We start from the raw sequence: 16,456 nt of genomic DNA, 5'->3' as shown, positions 1-16,456 counted from the left end.
CCTATTGAAAGTCGGATGTAAACACTCAGAATCAGCCCTGCGGCAGAAAAGTATCACAAGGCAAAGAAGCTCCCAGGTTGGTAGACCTATAGAATACATGCCTCTTAGGTGCCGTGCTCGGGCATCACAATGGGGGGAAGGGATCGAGAAGGATTGAACAGTTCATTCTCCGGGGGGTTTTGGCTTATTGGGCCTCAAATACCGAGTCTGGCCGGCTATGCGATCGAGAGATTCTCAAATCATTTCTTGTAGGTATAGACGGCAGGCGTGCGCATATTATAAGAACACCAAAAAGGACCACGCTCCTGCCCGGACTCGGAAAGCGCACCCCTCTGTCAACCAGAACTCTGACTTCATGGGAGTATTCGTTTTTATCTTAAGCATTCGACCACCTCGCACACAGCTTGGCCTGATCTCGCCGACCTAGACGGGCGCTGCTGTGCTGGTGACAGGAACGGTGATTAGACCCCGTAAGTACCATTGTAGGTACGTAGAAGGCCTCACGTGAAGCGGCAGCGAGGCAGAGGTGCCCAGTCAGGTGATGGTGGGCACGAGATACGTACACTTCCATGAGACGGGATGGAAGGGAGCTGCGAGCCAGGGTCGTACCTTCTTCACCTGTCAGTTTACTACCTTATATCCTCGAGAGGCAAAAGTCACGTATCCTTGAGGTATCCATCATCATCTTTCGTGGAGGTGATTCCTCCTCGCCTGAACTGTCATCTTCGTTGTTTTGGCTTGATATCTTGCCATGGACCTGATTGAAGAAATCGAGATGTCCAGCGGATCATGCTCCCTCCCCCCCTCCTCCCCCACGATCCTACAAGGCAGTGGGCACAGAAAGGTCAGGTAGAGCAAGTAAACATCTCTTTTGATACACTGACTTTCGCATCAGGAAACAGGTAGGGAGGTAATCTACGGCAATCAGTTTGTGACAATAGACATGTTCGGAGACGAAGATCAAATGAACCAGGGAAACTCTTTGTGATTCTTCCAGAGACAATGGTTGACATCTGTCTCTCATGCCTAGTAATCGACTCATCAATCATCCGCTGCAACCATACCCTCTCTACAACGCCAATAATCATGAAACGCCCACTCGTCTTACTCTACTCTACGATGTGTGGACATCCGTCTTGGAGATGGCCTCTGTTACCGCCTCAATGGCCGGGTCAGCCTCGGCCTTCTTCTCGGTAGACTCCACCGACGCTCCAGCTCCAGCCGCCTTGGCCTTTTCCGCCTCCTTCTTAGCCTTCTTACGGGCCTTGTCAGCGTCCTTTGCCGCCTTCTTGGCAGCAGCCTTAGCCGCCGCCTCCTCCTTTTGCTTTCTAACTTCCTCGCCGCCAAAGGCGTCCTTCCACTCCTCAATCTTGGACGCCGCAATCTGGGTGAAGAGATGCTCGGGGGTTCCAAGCCTGTGACCGGGCTTGATGGCATCAGTGACCCAGGTGTCGGGAATGAACGGCTTGGGCTCAACGCCGAGCTGCTTGAGGATAGCAGTCGAGGTGTTGGGCAGGTAAGGAGCGACGAGAGAGGCCAAAAGGTCGATCTGGTTGAGTGCGAGACCAACAACGGCAGCGCAGCGGTCAGGCTCCTCAGTAAGAAGTCTGTTGTCGAGCTTGTTGTCCTGGAGCAACTTGTTGCCGAGGCTATCGATGTTGTTAGCTCACGTCATGAAATAATGGGGGAGGTAATTGGTTGGCATACGCAGAAATAGACATGATGGTCTGAAGGCCAGCCCTCATCTTAGTGGCCTCCATGTTGTTAATGTACTCCTTAAGCAGGGTGTTGACCTCGTCGATGTGCTTCTTCAGGTAGTCATCAGTGTACTTTGTGTAGTCGGGAACTGCGCCTTCAGTCTTGGCCTGGCAGAACTTGTTGACTCTCTGGCAGAAGTTGCCGAGGTTCTTGAGGAGCTCGTTGTTGTTGCCGTCGACCATCTCCTGCCACATGAACTCGGAATCGGAAGTCTCGGGGCGGCGAGACAGCAAGTAGTATCTCCAGACATCGACGGGCACCCCAGTCTGCTGGACCTGATTGCCAAAGACACCAACACCTCTCGACTTGCTGAACTTGCCTCCCTCGTAGTTGAGGTACTCAGTGGTGGAGATCTTGTGCAGTTTGGTCCAGTTCTCGCCCGTGCCGAGCTGAGATCCGGGGAAGATGATGGTATGGAACTGGACGTTGTCCTTGCCCATGAATTGGTAGAGCTTCACGTCATCGGGGTTCTTCCACCACTGCTCCCAGTTCTTGCCCTCGAGGTTGTCGCCGTCGGTGTAGTTCTTGGTGATGGAAACGTATCCGATGCAGGCGTCGAACCAGACGTAAAAGACCTTTCTCGCGTAGTCCTCTCCGACCTCGTGAGTCGGGATCGGGACACCCCACTTGAGGTCTCTGGTGATACCACGGGGCTTGAGGCCCTTGTCGATCCAGGCTTGGGTAATCTGCTCGGCATTGTTGCTCCATGCGCCCTTCTTGCTAGACTCCTTGAACCACTTGACCAGGTCGTCCTTGAGAGCGTCAAGTCTAAGGAACAAGTGCTTCGTCTTGCGCTTCTCCGGGGTAGCTCCGTCGAGCTTGCAACGGGGCTTAATCAAGAAGCCAGTGGGCTTGGCGGCAACGTCGTCATCCGCAGACGCGTTGGCTTCGGGTTCGGGCTCGAGAGGGTCGAGAAGGTTACCGCACTTGTCACACTGATCGCCTCTAGCACCGTCGTAGGCGCAGATGGAGCAGACACCCTCGACGAATCGATCAGCAAGGAAAGACTGGTGGGCCTCGACGGGGCAGAAAGGCTGAACGGTCTCGCGCTCCTCAATGTATCCGTTCTTCCACAGCTTAGTAAAGATGTCCTGGACAATCTCGGTCTGTTGGGCGGTCGGGGTTCGGCCGAAGATATCGAAAGAGATATCAAAGTAGTCGTAGATGCCCTTGTGGAGGGCATGGTACTTTGCGCACAGCTCAGATGGGGTTACGCCCTCCTCAAGGGCCTTGGTCTCGGTGGCAGTGCCATACTCGTCGGAGCCGCAGACTGTACCAGACAGAGTCAGCCGGAATTGAGGGTTGGTAAACACTCAAGGGAGAGGTAGTCGCAACATACTGTAGATGGTGGGGTTTCCGCGAGCACGGGAGTACCGCGCAAAGACATCGGCAGACAGAACACTGCCAATGATGTTGCCGAGATGAGGAACGTTGTTGACGTAGGGAAGGGCGGAGGTAATGAGAACATTGTTCTTGCCCTTGACGGGCAGAATGGGATTCGGCGCCATGATGTGTCTGTTTGCTGTGTATCGAGAGGCGAGGCGGAGAAGAGGAGGAGAGGAAAAGAAAGAATGGAAACTTGAGATGCCGACTTTCTCGGGGAAAGGAGTCAGACAGCACGGTGTGCAATTGCGCCCACGGTCAGGTACGTCCCCCACTGCCCAGGGCAACTGCCACTGCCAACTGTGAGTCGCACCTACCCAACTGACTCTGAAATGTTGCGCGAGCCTTGGACCCCGCACTATCCCCTTTTGGGATGAGGGGCACGGTGGAAAAGCTTGGGCCAATTCTCAATCGCAATCGCCGAGTCTTCCTCACTGCTCACTGCTCACTGCTCACTCCTCACTCCTCACTCCTCACGTACTCACTCACCAACTCATTGAAAATCTAGAATGGACATGATCATGAGATGAGTTACATCATGAGTGAACCATGTTGGAACAAGCCGCGATATTCTTTTACACCCGGTAGACTTCCCATGTATTCGCATTGAGTTGCCAGTGATATTAACTTACCGTATGATTTCGTCCCTGCTCCCATCGGATCTCAGACCCCGCAAAATGTTATACTACGTATAAAGACGTGATTACAATAGGGAGCGTTGGGCGCACTGAACAGACTTCGGGGCTGGCGAACCACTATTCCACCATTGGTCAATCGTCCCTCGACTTATGACTCCCTTCAATTGATGTACCTTGTAGTCTTGTCCTCAAGCTAATAACCTCGACATGTTGACTCAATCAGCTAAGCTGCGTCACCGTCGCAACCTTTGTTCGCTCAGACGGCAGGCATTGGACGTGTTCGTGCTGATCACGGTCACGCGAGCACACCGTACCCAGTCTAGTCGGAAGGAGGAAGTATGTTTACCTTCTAGTTCTCCGACTCTCAACATGCAGTCTGGACTCATTTTATGAATCCATCTACACGTCACATTTCTTATTGAACTTCATTCTAATGTTTGTTCCAACATGTCCGTTGTATTGAGTGGCATCCGTGACAAAAGGCTGTATCCCCTTCAACGATAATGGCAACCAGAGATGTTGATGACAATAAGATTGTCTTCGTCCGAACGAGGAGATCCTGTTTCAATTGACTTCTGCAACAAGGGACGACATAATCCAAAGTGAATGAGCGCGTCCAATGTCGCCACACCTCCGTGTCACCAGGCTTTTGCGTCTTACAAGATGACATCGAATTCACTGGTCATAAGTCATGGGATCGATACCCTCAGGTTGAGGCTCCGTATCATGCTCCCTCAGGTGAGTTTTTGATATGCCCAACTACGTATCTGTATGCTTAGTCTCCCTGATTTTCCGTAACTTTTGACCAAGATAATACTTTTGCCTGATTCATCGCTATTTCCAATATGAATCCAACTAAGAAAGATCCCTCCCGCATTTTCATGAACAGATCAAGACAAAACACAGACTCCCATCATAATCCTTCATAGGGCGCCAAGTTCCACACATCAACAACACCACTGTGCCTTCCAACAGCCATCATCTTGCCATCCATCGAAAAGGCCGCCGCTGTAACCAGCCCATCGATGCCCACCGCCGTCGTCACTTCAGCCAGAACCTGTCCAGAGTACACGTCCGAGATATCCATCCCCTCCTCCGTCCGGCACGCCAGGAACCGACAATCCGGCGACACCGCCAGCGGCCACCCCTCGTTGTTCCGCACTTTGTTCATCTCCCAGCTCGACACCCGCCCAGCCTCGTGCTCCCACACATACACAGCCCTCGCCCACACCGATACAACCACCCTTCCATCCGGCGACACCCCCAAAGCCCGCGCCCCCGTCCCCGTCCCCGTCACAATCCCGTCCACCTCCATCCGCCGCAGCGTCCTCCCCGTCTTGGCCTCCGATATCCTCACCGTCCCGTCCCTCGAAAGCGTCACGAGGTCCGCGCCATTCGGCATAAAGAGAACATGCGCCGGCGCAGCATGGTTCATCACACCCGCCACCTTCTTCGTAGGCGGCATCCCCGGCGGACTCGTCGCCGCCTCAAACACCACGACAACACCCAAGGGATCCGCTGCCGCAAACTTCTTCCCATCGGGGCTAAACGCCGCTGGCCGCCCAACGCCATTCAACGCGCACCGCACCCCTCGCCCTTCCTCCCCGGCGCGGAGCTTCACCCGCCACTCCCGCTTCCATCCCGCATCCTTCTCCACCACGGCCGTCAGTTTCCCGTCCGGGCTGAAGACAACCACGGGCGCGTCGTTGCTGATGTCCGACGGCACGAGGCGCGCGCCCACGGCGCCGGGTTTCTGGGAAAAGTCCCAGATCTTGGTGCTGGAGGGGAGCGCGGTGCCCGTGTTGTCCTGGGATGTGGCGACGTAGCCCTTGGGGCTGACGGCGATGGAGGTGACGGGGCCGTTGTGGCAGATTGCGCGGCCGAGGTGCCTGAGACGCAGGATTGACGGCGGGAGAGTGCCGTCGTGGAGGTTGAGGGATTGTATTGATCCCGAGACGGAGTGTGTCCTCACTGCATTCCGCTGCGCGCTGTTAAGTATGGTCAGTTATTGGGCATCTTGAGTGGTGTTGAATTGTCGCGCGTTGTGTGCGTGAATATCAAACAAAGAAACTCACCCTCCAGCGACCGCCTCCTCATAGCTAGGCATCGAATCATCCGCCGGCGGGCCATTGCTGGCGTCCAGGTAAGCGCTCATAATGGCAACGTTTCTCTCTCTGTTTCCTTTCAACCTAAACACATAACATCGACTGCCAGTCCGGCGGATTCCCCCGTGTGACAAATGAGAAACCTTTGTGAATAAGAAACAATGTGGCAGATGGGATGAGGTTCGGTTGAAGACGCTAGACGTTTTCCCCAGATCAATCGATCAGATCAGTCATGTCACCTTGCCGAGACCCCGGTCTCCTCGGGCGGCTTGGGATGTCACCGCACACAGCCGCAATGGCTGAGCTCCTCAGACCCCCCCCTGTCGCTGCTGTCTCTCCCCGCAGAACCTTGTTTGCGTCGCCGATGACCGGCGATCGCACCGGGCGCACCGGACCAGTTTGTTCAGCATCAGAAGATGAAAGGGATTTACCTACAAATGCGCCCGGAAAATGATTGGCCAACGTGGCAGAGCTTTGCGCACGTATTCCGCCGTAACTTTTGTACCTTTCCCAATTAAGCGGGAACAATTCATCTTTCATTTGTTTGATGAGAGCATCCTCCAGGATAGTGATCCAAATTATATGCAATTGCAGATGGTCATTAAATGGTATTCTTTTGCTTCGTTATTCACATCGCGCTCACACGTTCCAACTCATGCCTACTGGCCAAACGCTTCCTCGTAGTTGGTCAGGCAGTATCTGTAGCGGACACTGGAATCCTCAATGCCGTTCATTGCCGACCTCAAGCCATCGGCGCTGATGGGAACCTCCTGCACCCACGTCTTGATGCCCTTGTCGGCAGCAAGCTGCAACATCTCCAACGTCTCGCGTCTGCTACCCAGGTGGGAGCTGCCAATGAAGCAGCCGTTGGGGAGGAAGTCCTGGTTGCGAACGGTGATACCGCCGCCACCGGGGAGACCGACAGACACCCACTTGCCGTGGACGTCGAGAAGGCTGAGGTAGGCAGATAGGTCGAAGCCCTCGAATGAGTTGGCCGTGTTGAGGATGAGGTCGAACGTCATCTTGTGGGGCTCGTTCCAGCCCTTCTCGCCGCTCGCCAGGTAGCCGTCGGCACCCATCTTCAAAGAGTCGGCCTCCTTGGATCGCGAACGGGAGATGGCCCAGACCTCAGCACCCAGAGCCTTGGCGAACATGACCCCAAAGTGACCGATGCCACCAATACCGACAATGCCGACCTTCTTGCCGGGGCCGCATCCGTTTCTGATCAGAGGGCTGTAAGCTGTCAGGCCAGCGCAGAGCATAGGAGCAGCAATGGTGCTGGGAAGGGCTTCGGGGATGGGAAAAACCCTATCACCATATTAGCATTCGTATCATGTCGAGGACAGTCACACACATACCAGTGCTCGTGTGTGCGAACGTGGGAGGAGTAGCCACCCTGAGAGATGGCGCCCGAGTCGGGAAACGTAGAGCCGTAGGTGTCGAGCTGGTGCTTGCAGTATGTCTCGTTGTCGTTCTTGCACTGGCGGCAGTCGAGGCAGGCGTAGGACTGAGCTCCAACACCAACACGCGACCCCTCCTTGATCTTGGTGACCTTGGAACCGACTCTTAGAGCCTTTCCGACAATTTCTATACACAGCCGAGTTAGCCAGCAGGTCACAACTACACAGTAAACACATGGACTTACCGTGACCAACGGCCAGAGGGTAGGGCTGAGCACCCCAATCACCCTTGATGGTATGTACATCACTGGCGCAAACACCGCAGCACTCAATCTTGATATCGACGTCGTAGTCTCCAAAAGGCTTGGGGTCAAACTCCTGCTTCTTGAAGTCTTGCCAGGTCTCGGCACTGTTGACCTGGAAGCCGGTGAACTTCTCGGGAATCGACATAATGGGCGAGTATATTTGAGTGAAGAGCTGCCTTGTGACTTCGTCTGGCTATTCTCGAGATACGACTTTGGTCTGGTTCTAGGAAGCAATAGGACGGCACGAGAGAAGAGGGAGAGAAGGAGGAAGATAAGAAAGGTTCGGAGGCTGCTCACGACAGGCAGAGGGAACCGCGCCGGATGAAATACCCTGACCATTTCCAGAGCTGCTCCTGAACCCCCCACCATCTCATTTGTCGCGGTGCTGCGCGTGGAGCGTAGGACATCTATCCTTGAGTGAGGGGCACATCCCAGCTCGGTCGAGGAGGGGCTTATGTCGCGCCGCAATGTCTGCCCATGCGAGCTAGATGGGGGCGGTACCCTTGCTCGAGGCTAGGCGCCTGTTGGAAGGAAACGATGGCTCTCTCATTCGATTCTCCCACAACTTTGCGCCATTGGCTTCCCTCATCCGCCCGTCCGTCCGTCGCAGATCGCAGTGTTCGTAACCGGACTGCGTGAGGAAGAGCATGTTTCTCGAAACCGAACCGGCTCTTTTCACCATTGCCGTTCAATATTCCTGCTGTGAGCATGTCGAGCTCGCATCTTTCGTCACCTTCTTACATCCATTCGCCCTCCATCCATCGTGTCGCGCTGCCCCGCGATGATACCCCACCATCGCCCGCCAATTGCACCCCATAACCCACCCGATTTGATGTGGCTCCTCCGGGGGTTGGGGAAGGGAAATTGTCCGGAAGATTTTCCGAGACCGGCTGCCGAAAATCCCACCATACAGAGCGAAGAGATCCCCTCTTAGAGGTTTGACGCCGGATGGGAACTCCACGATCACAGATAACATCGGGCTTGGCTTGGGCCAAAAATTCTTCGTAAAGGGGCCAACCTCGCTGCATTGGACATCTGGACTGTCTTCTTCGCTGTATCTCGGCAAATGTCTCCGAGCGCATGTGCCGTGCAAATGTCCCTAGCCAACCATCCAGTTCCGTCGTACGTGCTGATTTGATCCTTTTACCGCGCTGTATCTAATCGAGGTATGTGTGATGCCGTTCGGGTGGGTGATCAGTCCAACATGTCGGTACTGGCTCGGGGTTGTCGCAGCCTTCAATTGGATTGTCTCTTCCCGCAGCTAGCATTTACTTCTTTCCCCATTCCCAACGGCGCCTTTTCTTCAGGTCCTCTCCGCGAACTTTCCCTTTCGGTTGCGTTTCTGTGTGGACCGAACATCGGCGACTCGGGCTCGGTGCAATGATCGGGCGGTCTTCCGGCGCAGAAGCAACATCCCAGCCGGGTCGGGTATTTGAGCTTGGCGAACTCCCCCTACTGTTGCTTCCTTACAGATGCCGGTCGTCCGCTTAATCCGACGCCGGCCAGAAATGCAATCCTCATCGAAGCGCCAAAGTAGACAAAGGGGACGTTCCCCCAGTCGATGGCGTTCCACTTGGTAAAGTTGTAGTACACCTCTGGTCCCAAGCTTCGAACTGTGTACAAGTGCCCAAAGTCAGCTACGAGGAGCACGAACAAGACAGTCTTCCAGACGCGCAAGTCCGAAGTCGCGCGAAGAACGAGAGCTTCATTGAGAGCAAAGAGCAGGTATAGGTTGGCGAGTTGTGAGAGGACGATCGAGGTTCCTTGTGGGATGATTTCGGGTTTCGAGACGGCGTGAGTAAGTTGGAGGTAGTCGTCGGGTTGAATGTGAGCGTAATAGGCGCCGACAAGAGCAGAGATGGGCTCGATGCCGAGGAAGAAGACGCGGTAGAAGAGCGGAATCACAAGGCCGATTCTACCAAACTGAGCGGGTTTGGGCGGCATTGTGACAGCTTTTTGAGAGCGATATGTCGTCGACAAGAGGACAAGAAGGTCAACTTCTCGTCAGGAATCCTTGATAGAGAGAGGGAAGCTGGAGGAATGGAGAGGGACGTCAAGGCGGTTTCGTCTCATCAATGGAGATTCTGGCGTGACGGGCACCCTGATGGACTGGGCCTCTCGTCATCGGCAGGAGCAAGGAAAAACTTGAGCTCCGGAAAGACCGGGCCCCGATGCGCCGGAGCCGAATTGCCATTGGCTCGTGCCCCAAACCCAATTCAGATGGGAATTTGCGATTTCACAATGGAACAATGCTGTTTCATCACATTAGATGCCTATATCGCCAATCGCTGTGACCATTGCCTTCTATCCGTACAAGTGATCACTCAACGTTGATCTAGTGTGTGACTTGACCTGAATAGCCCACGATTTAACGTAGAAGGTAGCTTACCTTACAACAGAATCTGGGGAAGCGAAAAGTCACAAGTTCATCCCTAATGAGGAGGATATGGGTGTGATTCACTCTCATTTTCGAAACTTAAGACTCTCCCAGGCGCTCGCTTAGCCGCGCCGCCTTTGTGTTTCAGACGCATATAACCAGGCAATGTTCGGCAAAGGGAGCCCGTCGCGATGGTAGAAGTGAGACCTTCATGGCAATACTCGGCTACTACATAGTGACAGGCGGGCGATAAGAGCAGGCGGTAAGGCATTGGTGAGATGCGATGGTGGATGGACGGAATGTCGCCCTTCATTTGTCGGTTGCATTAGAGTGTGACAACCAATTTCCCATTACAGAAGTCTCAAAGCCTGGTTGCCACACTGCCGTGACTGCTAACGACGTCCGCCATGCTGGATCAGAAGTTGGACGTCTCTGGACTGGAATGACCGAGGGCAATTGCCGAAGCTGATCTTTAACCATCTGTACACTTCTCTGTGTAGTCGCAGTGTTGTGAAGTCTAAGCGTTGCTCACAAGTTGATACCGCTCTCTCTGACGCCAAATTGAACGCAAAGTACCGTTAAGCAGACCGGAGCTTGTGAGAGAGAAAACATCGGAAATTGACTTTGGATCTCCGCTTACAGGGGTGCAGGCGGCCTAACCTGAAGGATGCGATGCGGGAAGGGTGGGATTTTCAGGGTATTTGCATTCAGGGACCGAGACCCCGGGAAGTTGGACACAATCGAGACAGATGCTGCGGCCTGCCTGCCTGCAGTCAATGATACCAGCTGGCTGCGAGCAATGATGATTTTGCAAATAAAAATGGGATTTCGGGATGGGGGGGTGAAGAGAAAGGGCAGCAAGAGTTGATATCGAGACCTGACAAAATTCTCTCTGACAGGAAGTATCGGGTACGTCTCTAGTCATTAGGATAAAGACAAGTTTCGCAGTTCTGTGACTCCGAGATCCGAAACACCAGGTACCGATACCTTTGCCTCCTTCCATTATTTGGCAGCCCTGGCACCCACCACGGCGCCCGCGAGGCCTGCCACGCTGCAATTTCATTGTGGTTGCAGCCAACCTTACCAGATGAGGCGTTGGTTCGGGATTTTGATCATGGCTCGCCCATGCGGAATGTAAATATTGTGACGCTGTGTGATGAACGCCAACAGCAACAACGGGCTGTGTTGATGCTGCTGAACCAGGTAGTCTTTTCCTGGCACACTGGCTTCAAGTATCGCGGTCATTCCTTCAACCATCCAACGCCCACATGATGCTGAATTGTCACGAGATATACTCTTCTGCCGTAGTTCCTTTTGCCCACTGAAATTCATTTTCATAAACTTGATCATTTGAACACCTCCAAGCTACGACCACCAGAGAGTACAAAACCATCCGGATCACACAAAGACGACTCAATTCCCCGGGCTACCCCGTACAATCTGCAACAGGCGTGGCGCACGTCCAATTGCTTCTCGCCAGCACTAGTACCTTCAAACAAATTGAGGTGAAGTCTGACAGTGGTAAGCCCGTCGGCCAGGCCGTCTTTCATCCTTTCTCGTTCCTGTGGGTGTGTGGACGAATACCCCCCCCGCCGGCTCCTGGTTTCCATCTCTTCTTCTATGCACCGTTCTCACATCTGTCAGCGCCAACCTGGCGATCTGGCTTCCATTGTTGTTCTTCTCAACGGCCCGTCAGTCGTTTCGCATTTGCTTCTGGCATCGCTGCTTCTTCCCGTATATAGGTCCGAGGAAAAGTGAAGTAATTGAGGGAGTGTAGTGCCTAGGGAAATCTTTCAGAGGCGGTCTTCCCATTCCCTGAGACCCAAGAAATACTTGGATACAAGTACGTACCGCACTCGGTACCGGAGAGGAAGGACCGGGACTTTTCTTTGCCCTTCCCATCGCCAGCTCAAGATTTACATCAACATTACTCGAAACCGTCGCCCAACAACAACAAACTAGTCGCCGCCAGTCACCACACAAACCCGAGGCTCGCACTTGGCTGGGGATCTGCACTGTCGCCCTTTTTTTTCTTCTTCGCTTTCTTTGTTGACTCGCGCTCCCACACCGGGCACACAACACGACACGGCAGGACACCCACAGCACAACTTGCAGATGCTTAGTTGTTTGGGCACCGCACGAATACCTACCTTACGCCTCTGCCCAACTGCTCCAAGGTCATCGGACCTGTCTGTCAACTTGGACCTCCTACATTCGTCTCTGTCTTCGTGTTGCCGTCACCGTCCTCGTTTTCATCTTCCACCTCTGCTTCAGAAAGAAACCTAGCACGAAAAGACTCGTTGTGTGGCTGCGCGTTCTGCCCGGTAGTGTGTCCTCCACCCTATTTCCCGCAGACGAATCCAGCCCCGATCCGGTAACCCCAGGAAGCCGATCCCTCTTCCCAGCACCCAAGGAGGACAGACCCTTGAAAATCTATAGAGAAAAAGGGCCAGCCGGGGGGGACGAACACCCTCCGACCCTGACATTTCGACGCCCCTAGGCCTGAATAGGTCGTCTCCAGCAACCCCCAAACAAACCGTCCCCAGGACCCTCACCAACTCTTCCCGTCGCTGCTTGCTCGCCCTGCTTTTGACTCCCCCCAAGGAGCCACCGGCCGACTTCCGTGGTCCAGCTTTCCACTGCCGCCTCCGCCTGCACTGCAACTCAAACCTGTCCACGGCTGCTGCTGCCCATCTCGCTCTCTGTCTCGAGATCTTTTGAACCACACCCGAAAATCTCCAGAACTTCCGCCCAACCGTCTCCTTACTGGCCGCCACCTTCTTATCCACCCATTGTCCACCCTGCAGTGGCCCCAAGCCTTTAGCTGGGAAGTCCGAGACATTCCCGTCCTGCGAGTGTACAACTTGACTTTCCGGCGCGCCAGACAGAGTCAGGTTTAGGAAGGGGGAAAAGAAGCAAAAAAGGGAGGAGAAGCTAGGACTGAAGGTATGGGACCGAGACAAGACCCTCCGTACCTCCTCGAACTACCTCCCTCTCTTACCGTATTCCCTTTAAACCCTTCAAGCCTCCCACTGACCATGTGATGATCCCTAGGTGTTCGTGCTGTGTTCGCTGCCCCACGAATCCGTTTCGACCTCCCCTTTCTCTCCCGCGTCCCCGGATCTTTCCTTGTCGTCTCGTCTGCAAGGCTAGCTAGAGGAGATCCATCTCGGCTTCTGGTTCTAAGTCTCTGGGCGACTGCCGCCAACGTCGACGTACGCATCTACAGCATGTCTGCACGCATCCAAAACCTCTCCGATTGGGCTCCGACCCAGGAGGCCATCTACGACGAGCCCTCCTCCACTTCTACCATTCAGGAAGATTCATTTGATGGGAACGCGAACGCCAGATCTTCTTTCCAGCAGCATCGCCTCCGTAGTATGAGTCTTTCCCTTCCATGGCGCCGCAAATCCTCCATCTTTCACATCGAACCCGAACTATCAAGCCATCTCGAAGAACTCTCCCTCGAGAGATCTCGAAGCCACACCGGCCCTAGCAACGAGAACGCTGAGAAGCACGGTCACGGAACACACACGGGGGGTAGCGGCAATGGCAGCATCAAGGGCATGTTTCGTAGGGCGTCCATCTCGTTGAAGGGCATTGTCCACCACCACAAGAGACACTCGATCGGGGGTGCTCACGGCTTGGAAGAGCCTCAATATCACGCCCGTCCCAGCACCGCCCACGCCAACTCCCACTGGCACCGCCTTCGCCAGGCAACGAGCTTCCGTCACTCCAGGACATCCCACGGCCCCGACGCACAAAGCGACGCCTCCGCGTCTAATCACTGCTTCCCCTGCCTGCCACTCCCTGGAAGTGGAAGCGCGCCGCCCGTCATCCCATTCCACACTGGCGCTGCTGCCAAGGCTTCTGCCGCGGCCTCGAACCAGGCTTTCCAGAACAAATGGCTCCGCGCTTCCTCTGATGACTTTACTGATCGCGAGAGCGGCATTGGCATCACTGTCACTGGCGCCGAGTCAGATGTTGAGGTGGAGGTGGAGGTGGAGGTGGAGGACGCCAACATCAGCCGAATTAACTTTATCTCGCAGCTCCCTGTTGAGTTGGCGATTCAGGTTCTCGCTCATTTGGATGCCACGGCTCTTGGCGCTGCGAGCCGAGTTTCGCGGGAATGGCAGCAAATGGTCAAGAACCAACATGTCTGGAGAGAGTCATTCTTGCGCGAGAAGACTGGAACCTACGCTACCAGTCTCCCCGTCCAACCTGGAACAGGACAAGGCGTTCCGCCCATTAACCCAGACGTGAACTGGAAGCAGATCTACAAGGCCAAGGAAGAGCTCGACCAGCGATGGAAAGAGGGCAAGGCCAAGCCCGTCTATCTGAATGGACACTTGGACAGTATCTACTGCCTTCAGTTTGACGAGTGAGTATCATGGCTTCCTTTGGACAAGCCTCGCCAACTAACAGTTGCATAGAACGAAGATCATCACCGGTTCTCGCGACAAGACCATCCGAGTCTGGGACATGCGGACGTTCGAGTGTCGTCTGGTCATCGGCCCGCCTGAAGTCGTCAACGACGTTTCTCTGCTTCTCGACGAAGATGGACAGCCGGTCCATTACGCAACTCTCCCCGATAATCAGCGCGCGAATCCTTCGATGCCTGCCATGGTCTCCTTCCCCACCCATCACAAGGCATCGATTCTATGTCTGCAATACGACGATCGCATGCTCGTCACTGGGTCGTCCGACTCGAGCTGCATCGTGTACAACGTTCGTTCGGGCTACAGACCTGTACGCCGTCTTCAGCACCACACCGCTGCTGTCCTAGATCTCGCTTTCGATGACAAGCACATCATCACGTGTAGCAAGGACATCAGCATCTGCGTCTGGGACCGAGCGACCGGCAATCTCCTCCGTCAGCTTCGGGGGCATTCTGGTCCAGTGAATGCTGTCCAGATGCGCGGCAATACCATCGTGTCTTGTTCGGGCGATTTCCGCGTCAAGCTCTGGAACATTGACACTGGCAAAAATATTCGAGAGTTCCAGGGTCACACCAAGGGCCTGGCATGTTCTCAGTTCTCCGAAGACGGCCGGTATGTTGCCTCGGCGGGCAATGACAAGGTCATCCGCATTTGGGATGCCAACACTGGCGAGTGCCTTCGTGAGATGAAGGCCCACGATAACCTCGTGCGCAGCCTGCATATCGACTCGGTCAGCGGGCGTCTTGTCAGTGGCAGCTACGACACTGATATCAAGGTCTTTGACATGGAGACTGGTCGCCAGTTGCTCGATTTCCCACGATGGCACGCTAGCTGGGTGCTGAGCGCGAAGAGCGACTACCGGAGAATTGTCAGCACTGGACAGGATCCCAAGATCCTTATCATGGACTTTGGTGCCGACGTCGCCGGCATCGAGGCACTTGAGAGCAGCGGCGGTACCTGCGAGATAGAGGGCGGATACATATAGAGGCACGAAAGATGCACACAACCTACGTAATACCCTAATACCGAGAGCGGCAAGGCTGGACCGCCCTCACTGACGACTTTTTTTGTTCTTCATTTTCATTCGACCATCACGACTCGGTGGCGATCCGGAGTTATAGACGTTATACGAAAATAAAGATGAGGTAATTTCTGGAGAAAACAGAACCCTCACGGAGGCGTATCGGATGATGATGGATACTCATCCACTTGCATTGGGATTGCGGGTGTCTGGGCAAGATTTGGTCTCTTTTCATTCGGGTTGGGATCCGTTCAAACATTTGGACTGGACTTTGTTTCTTCGTTTTGCATGGCATCCTGGGCTTTGTTACATAGACGGCTACTGGATAGAAGCATTATAGACTCTGTTTCGCCATCACTTATTTTTCCGTAGATACTCACCAACTGCCGCCTGCCTGGCCCATTTCTCCGACGTCCTGCGAAGATCGGGAGTTTTGAGGTGACACTTTTGCCACTGATCTGCCATGCTTTATGTCCATGCTATGAGACGACGGGTTCATGGTACAGAATGCGGAGAAAACGGACGTTTCGTGCCAGACAGAAAAGTCAATGGGCAAACGAGGCAGGAAAAACAAGGTGGGACGGGGGTGAGCCTCGTTCCCATCAAAGCGCGGCCGGTGTAGCAATATACCTGTTGGTCCATTCGGGTTTCAGAACGGTGCAAGCAAGATCAGACGTTCCGTTTCGTTTCGACTCAAAAGGGTCTTTTTATCTGATGGCCGGTCGGTCGGTCTGGTTTGCAGCTCTGCATGGCTTTGTTTCCCTTGTTTCGAGAGTGTGTGGTGCGGCGGTTACCGCGCGTCTTGGTTTGATTATCGGCGTGGTGGGAATGGATGAATCTGTGCTTCGCGCCAGACATTGGGATGAAGCTGAAGATGGGGACGTTTGTATGGAGGTTTTGAGTACCGTGCTACTCTTTGTGGTCTTTCCTGTGCCGTCCGGCCGGAATGAAGTGTCCAAGCACGAGTCCATGTTACTGGTATCGTCTACTGCAAGTGTAGATCTCGCGAGAATTGAGGGATAAAGCATAC

The 16,456-nt window shown here is 54.3% G+C and overlaps 5 protein-coding genes across 5 annotated transcripts; 1 reads left to right on the top strand and 4 right to left on the bottom strand.

Annotated features, from left to right (window-relative positions):
• Positions 1–890: 890 nt before the first annotated feature.
• On the bottom strand, positions 891–3,467 carry BDZ83DRAFT_629985 (methionyl-tRNA synthetase). The gene is made up of 3 exons (XM_060508790.1): positions 3,098–3,467; positions 1,708–3,028; positions 891–1,649 (listed from the first exon to the last, which is right to left on the bottom strand). The coding sequence occupies exons 1-3, from the start codon at positions 3,264–3,266 to the stop codon at positions 1,115–1,117; spliced, it is 2,025 nt and encodes a 674-aa protein (XP_060362176.1). The 5' UTR covers positions 3,267–3,467; the 3' UTR covers positions 891–1,114.
• Positions 3,468–4,692: 1,225 nt separating this feature from the next.
• BDZ83DRAFT_583693 (ribosome assembly protein 4) lies at positions 4,693–5,934 on the bottom strand (the record flags this gene model as incomplete). The annotated part of the gene is made up of 2 exons (XM_060505687.1): positions 4,693–5,746; positions 5,855–5,934. 2 exons carry the CDS (start codon positions 5,932–5,934, stop codon positions 4,693–4,695), a joined length of 1,134 nt encoding a protein of 377 aa, XP_060362175.1.
• A 609-nt stretch (positions 5,935–6,543) lies between these two features.
• Positions 6,544–7,734, bottom strand: BDZ83DRAFT_754601 (alcohol dehydrogenase GroES-like domain-containing protein; the record flags this gene model as incomplete). The annotated part of the gene is made up of 3 exons (XM_060514495.1): positions 6,544–7,192; positions 7,243–7,471; positions 7,530–7,734. 3 exons carry the CDS (start codon positions 7,732–7,734, stop codon positions 6,544–6,546), a joined length of 1,083 nt encoding a protein of 360 aa, XP_060362174.1.
• A 1,307-nt stretch (positions 7,735–9,041) lies between these two features.
• On the bottom strand, positions 9,042–9,533 carry BDZ83DRAFT_583652 (uncharacterized protein; the record flags this gene model as incomplete). Its single annotated transcript, XM_060505682.1, has 1 exon — positions 9,042–9,533. The coding sequence occupies one exon, from the start codon at positions 9,531–9,533 to the stop codon at positions 9,042–9,044; it is 492 nt and encodes a 163-aa protein (XP_060362173.1).
• A 3,663-nt stretch (positions 9,534–13,196) lies between these two features.
• Positions 13,197–15,390, top strand: BDZ83DRAFT_583759 (WD repeat domain-containing protein; the record flags this gene model as incomplete). Its single annotated transcript, XM_060505692.1, has 2 exons — positions 13,197–14,347; positions 14,400–15,390. 2 exons carry the CDS (start codon positions 13,197–13,199, stop codon positions 15,388–15,390), a joined length of 2,142 nt encoding a protein of 713 aa, XP_060362172.1.
• Positions 15,391–16,456: the final 1,066 nt, after the last annotated feature.

The sequence above is a fragment of the Colletotrichum acutatum genome (genome assembly GCF_030867785.1).
Source record: "Colletotrichum acutatum strain CBS 112980 chromosome Unknown BDZ83scaffold_84, whole genome shotgun sequence".
NCBI classification, from domain to species: domain Eukaryota; kingdom Fungi; phylum Ascomycota; class Sordariomycetes; order Glomerellales; family Glomerellaceae; genus Colletotrichum; species Colletotrichum acutatum.
This window is presented reverse-complemented; position numbering and strand designations above follow the sequence as displayed.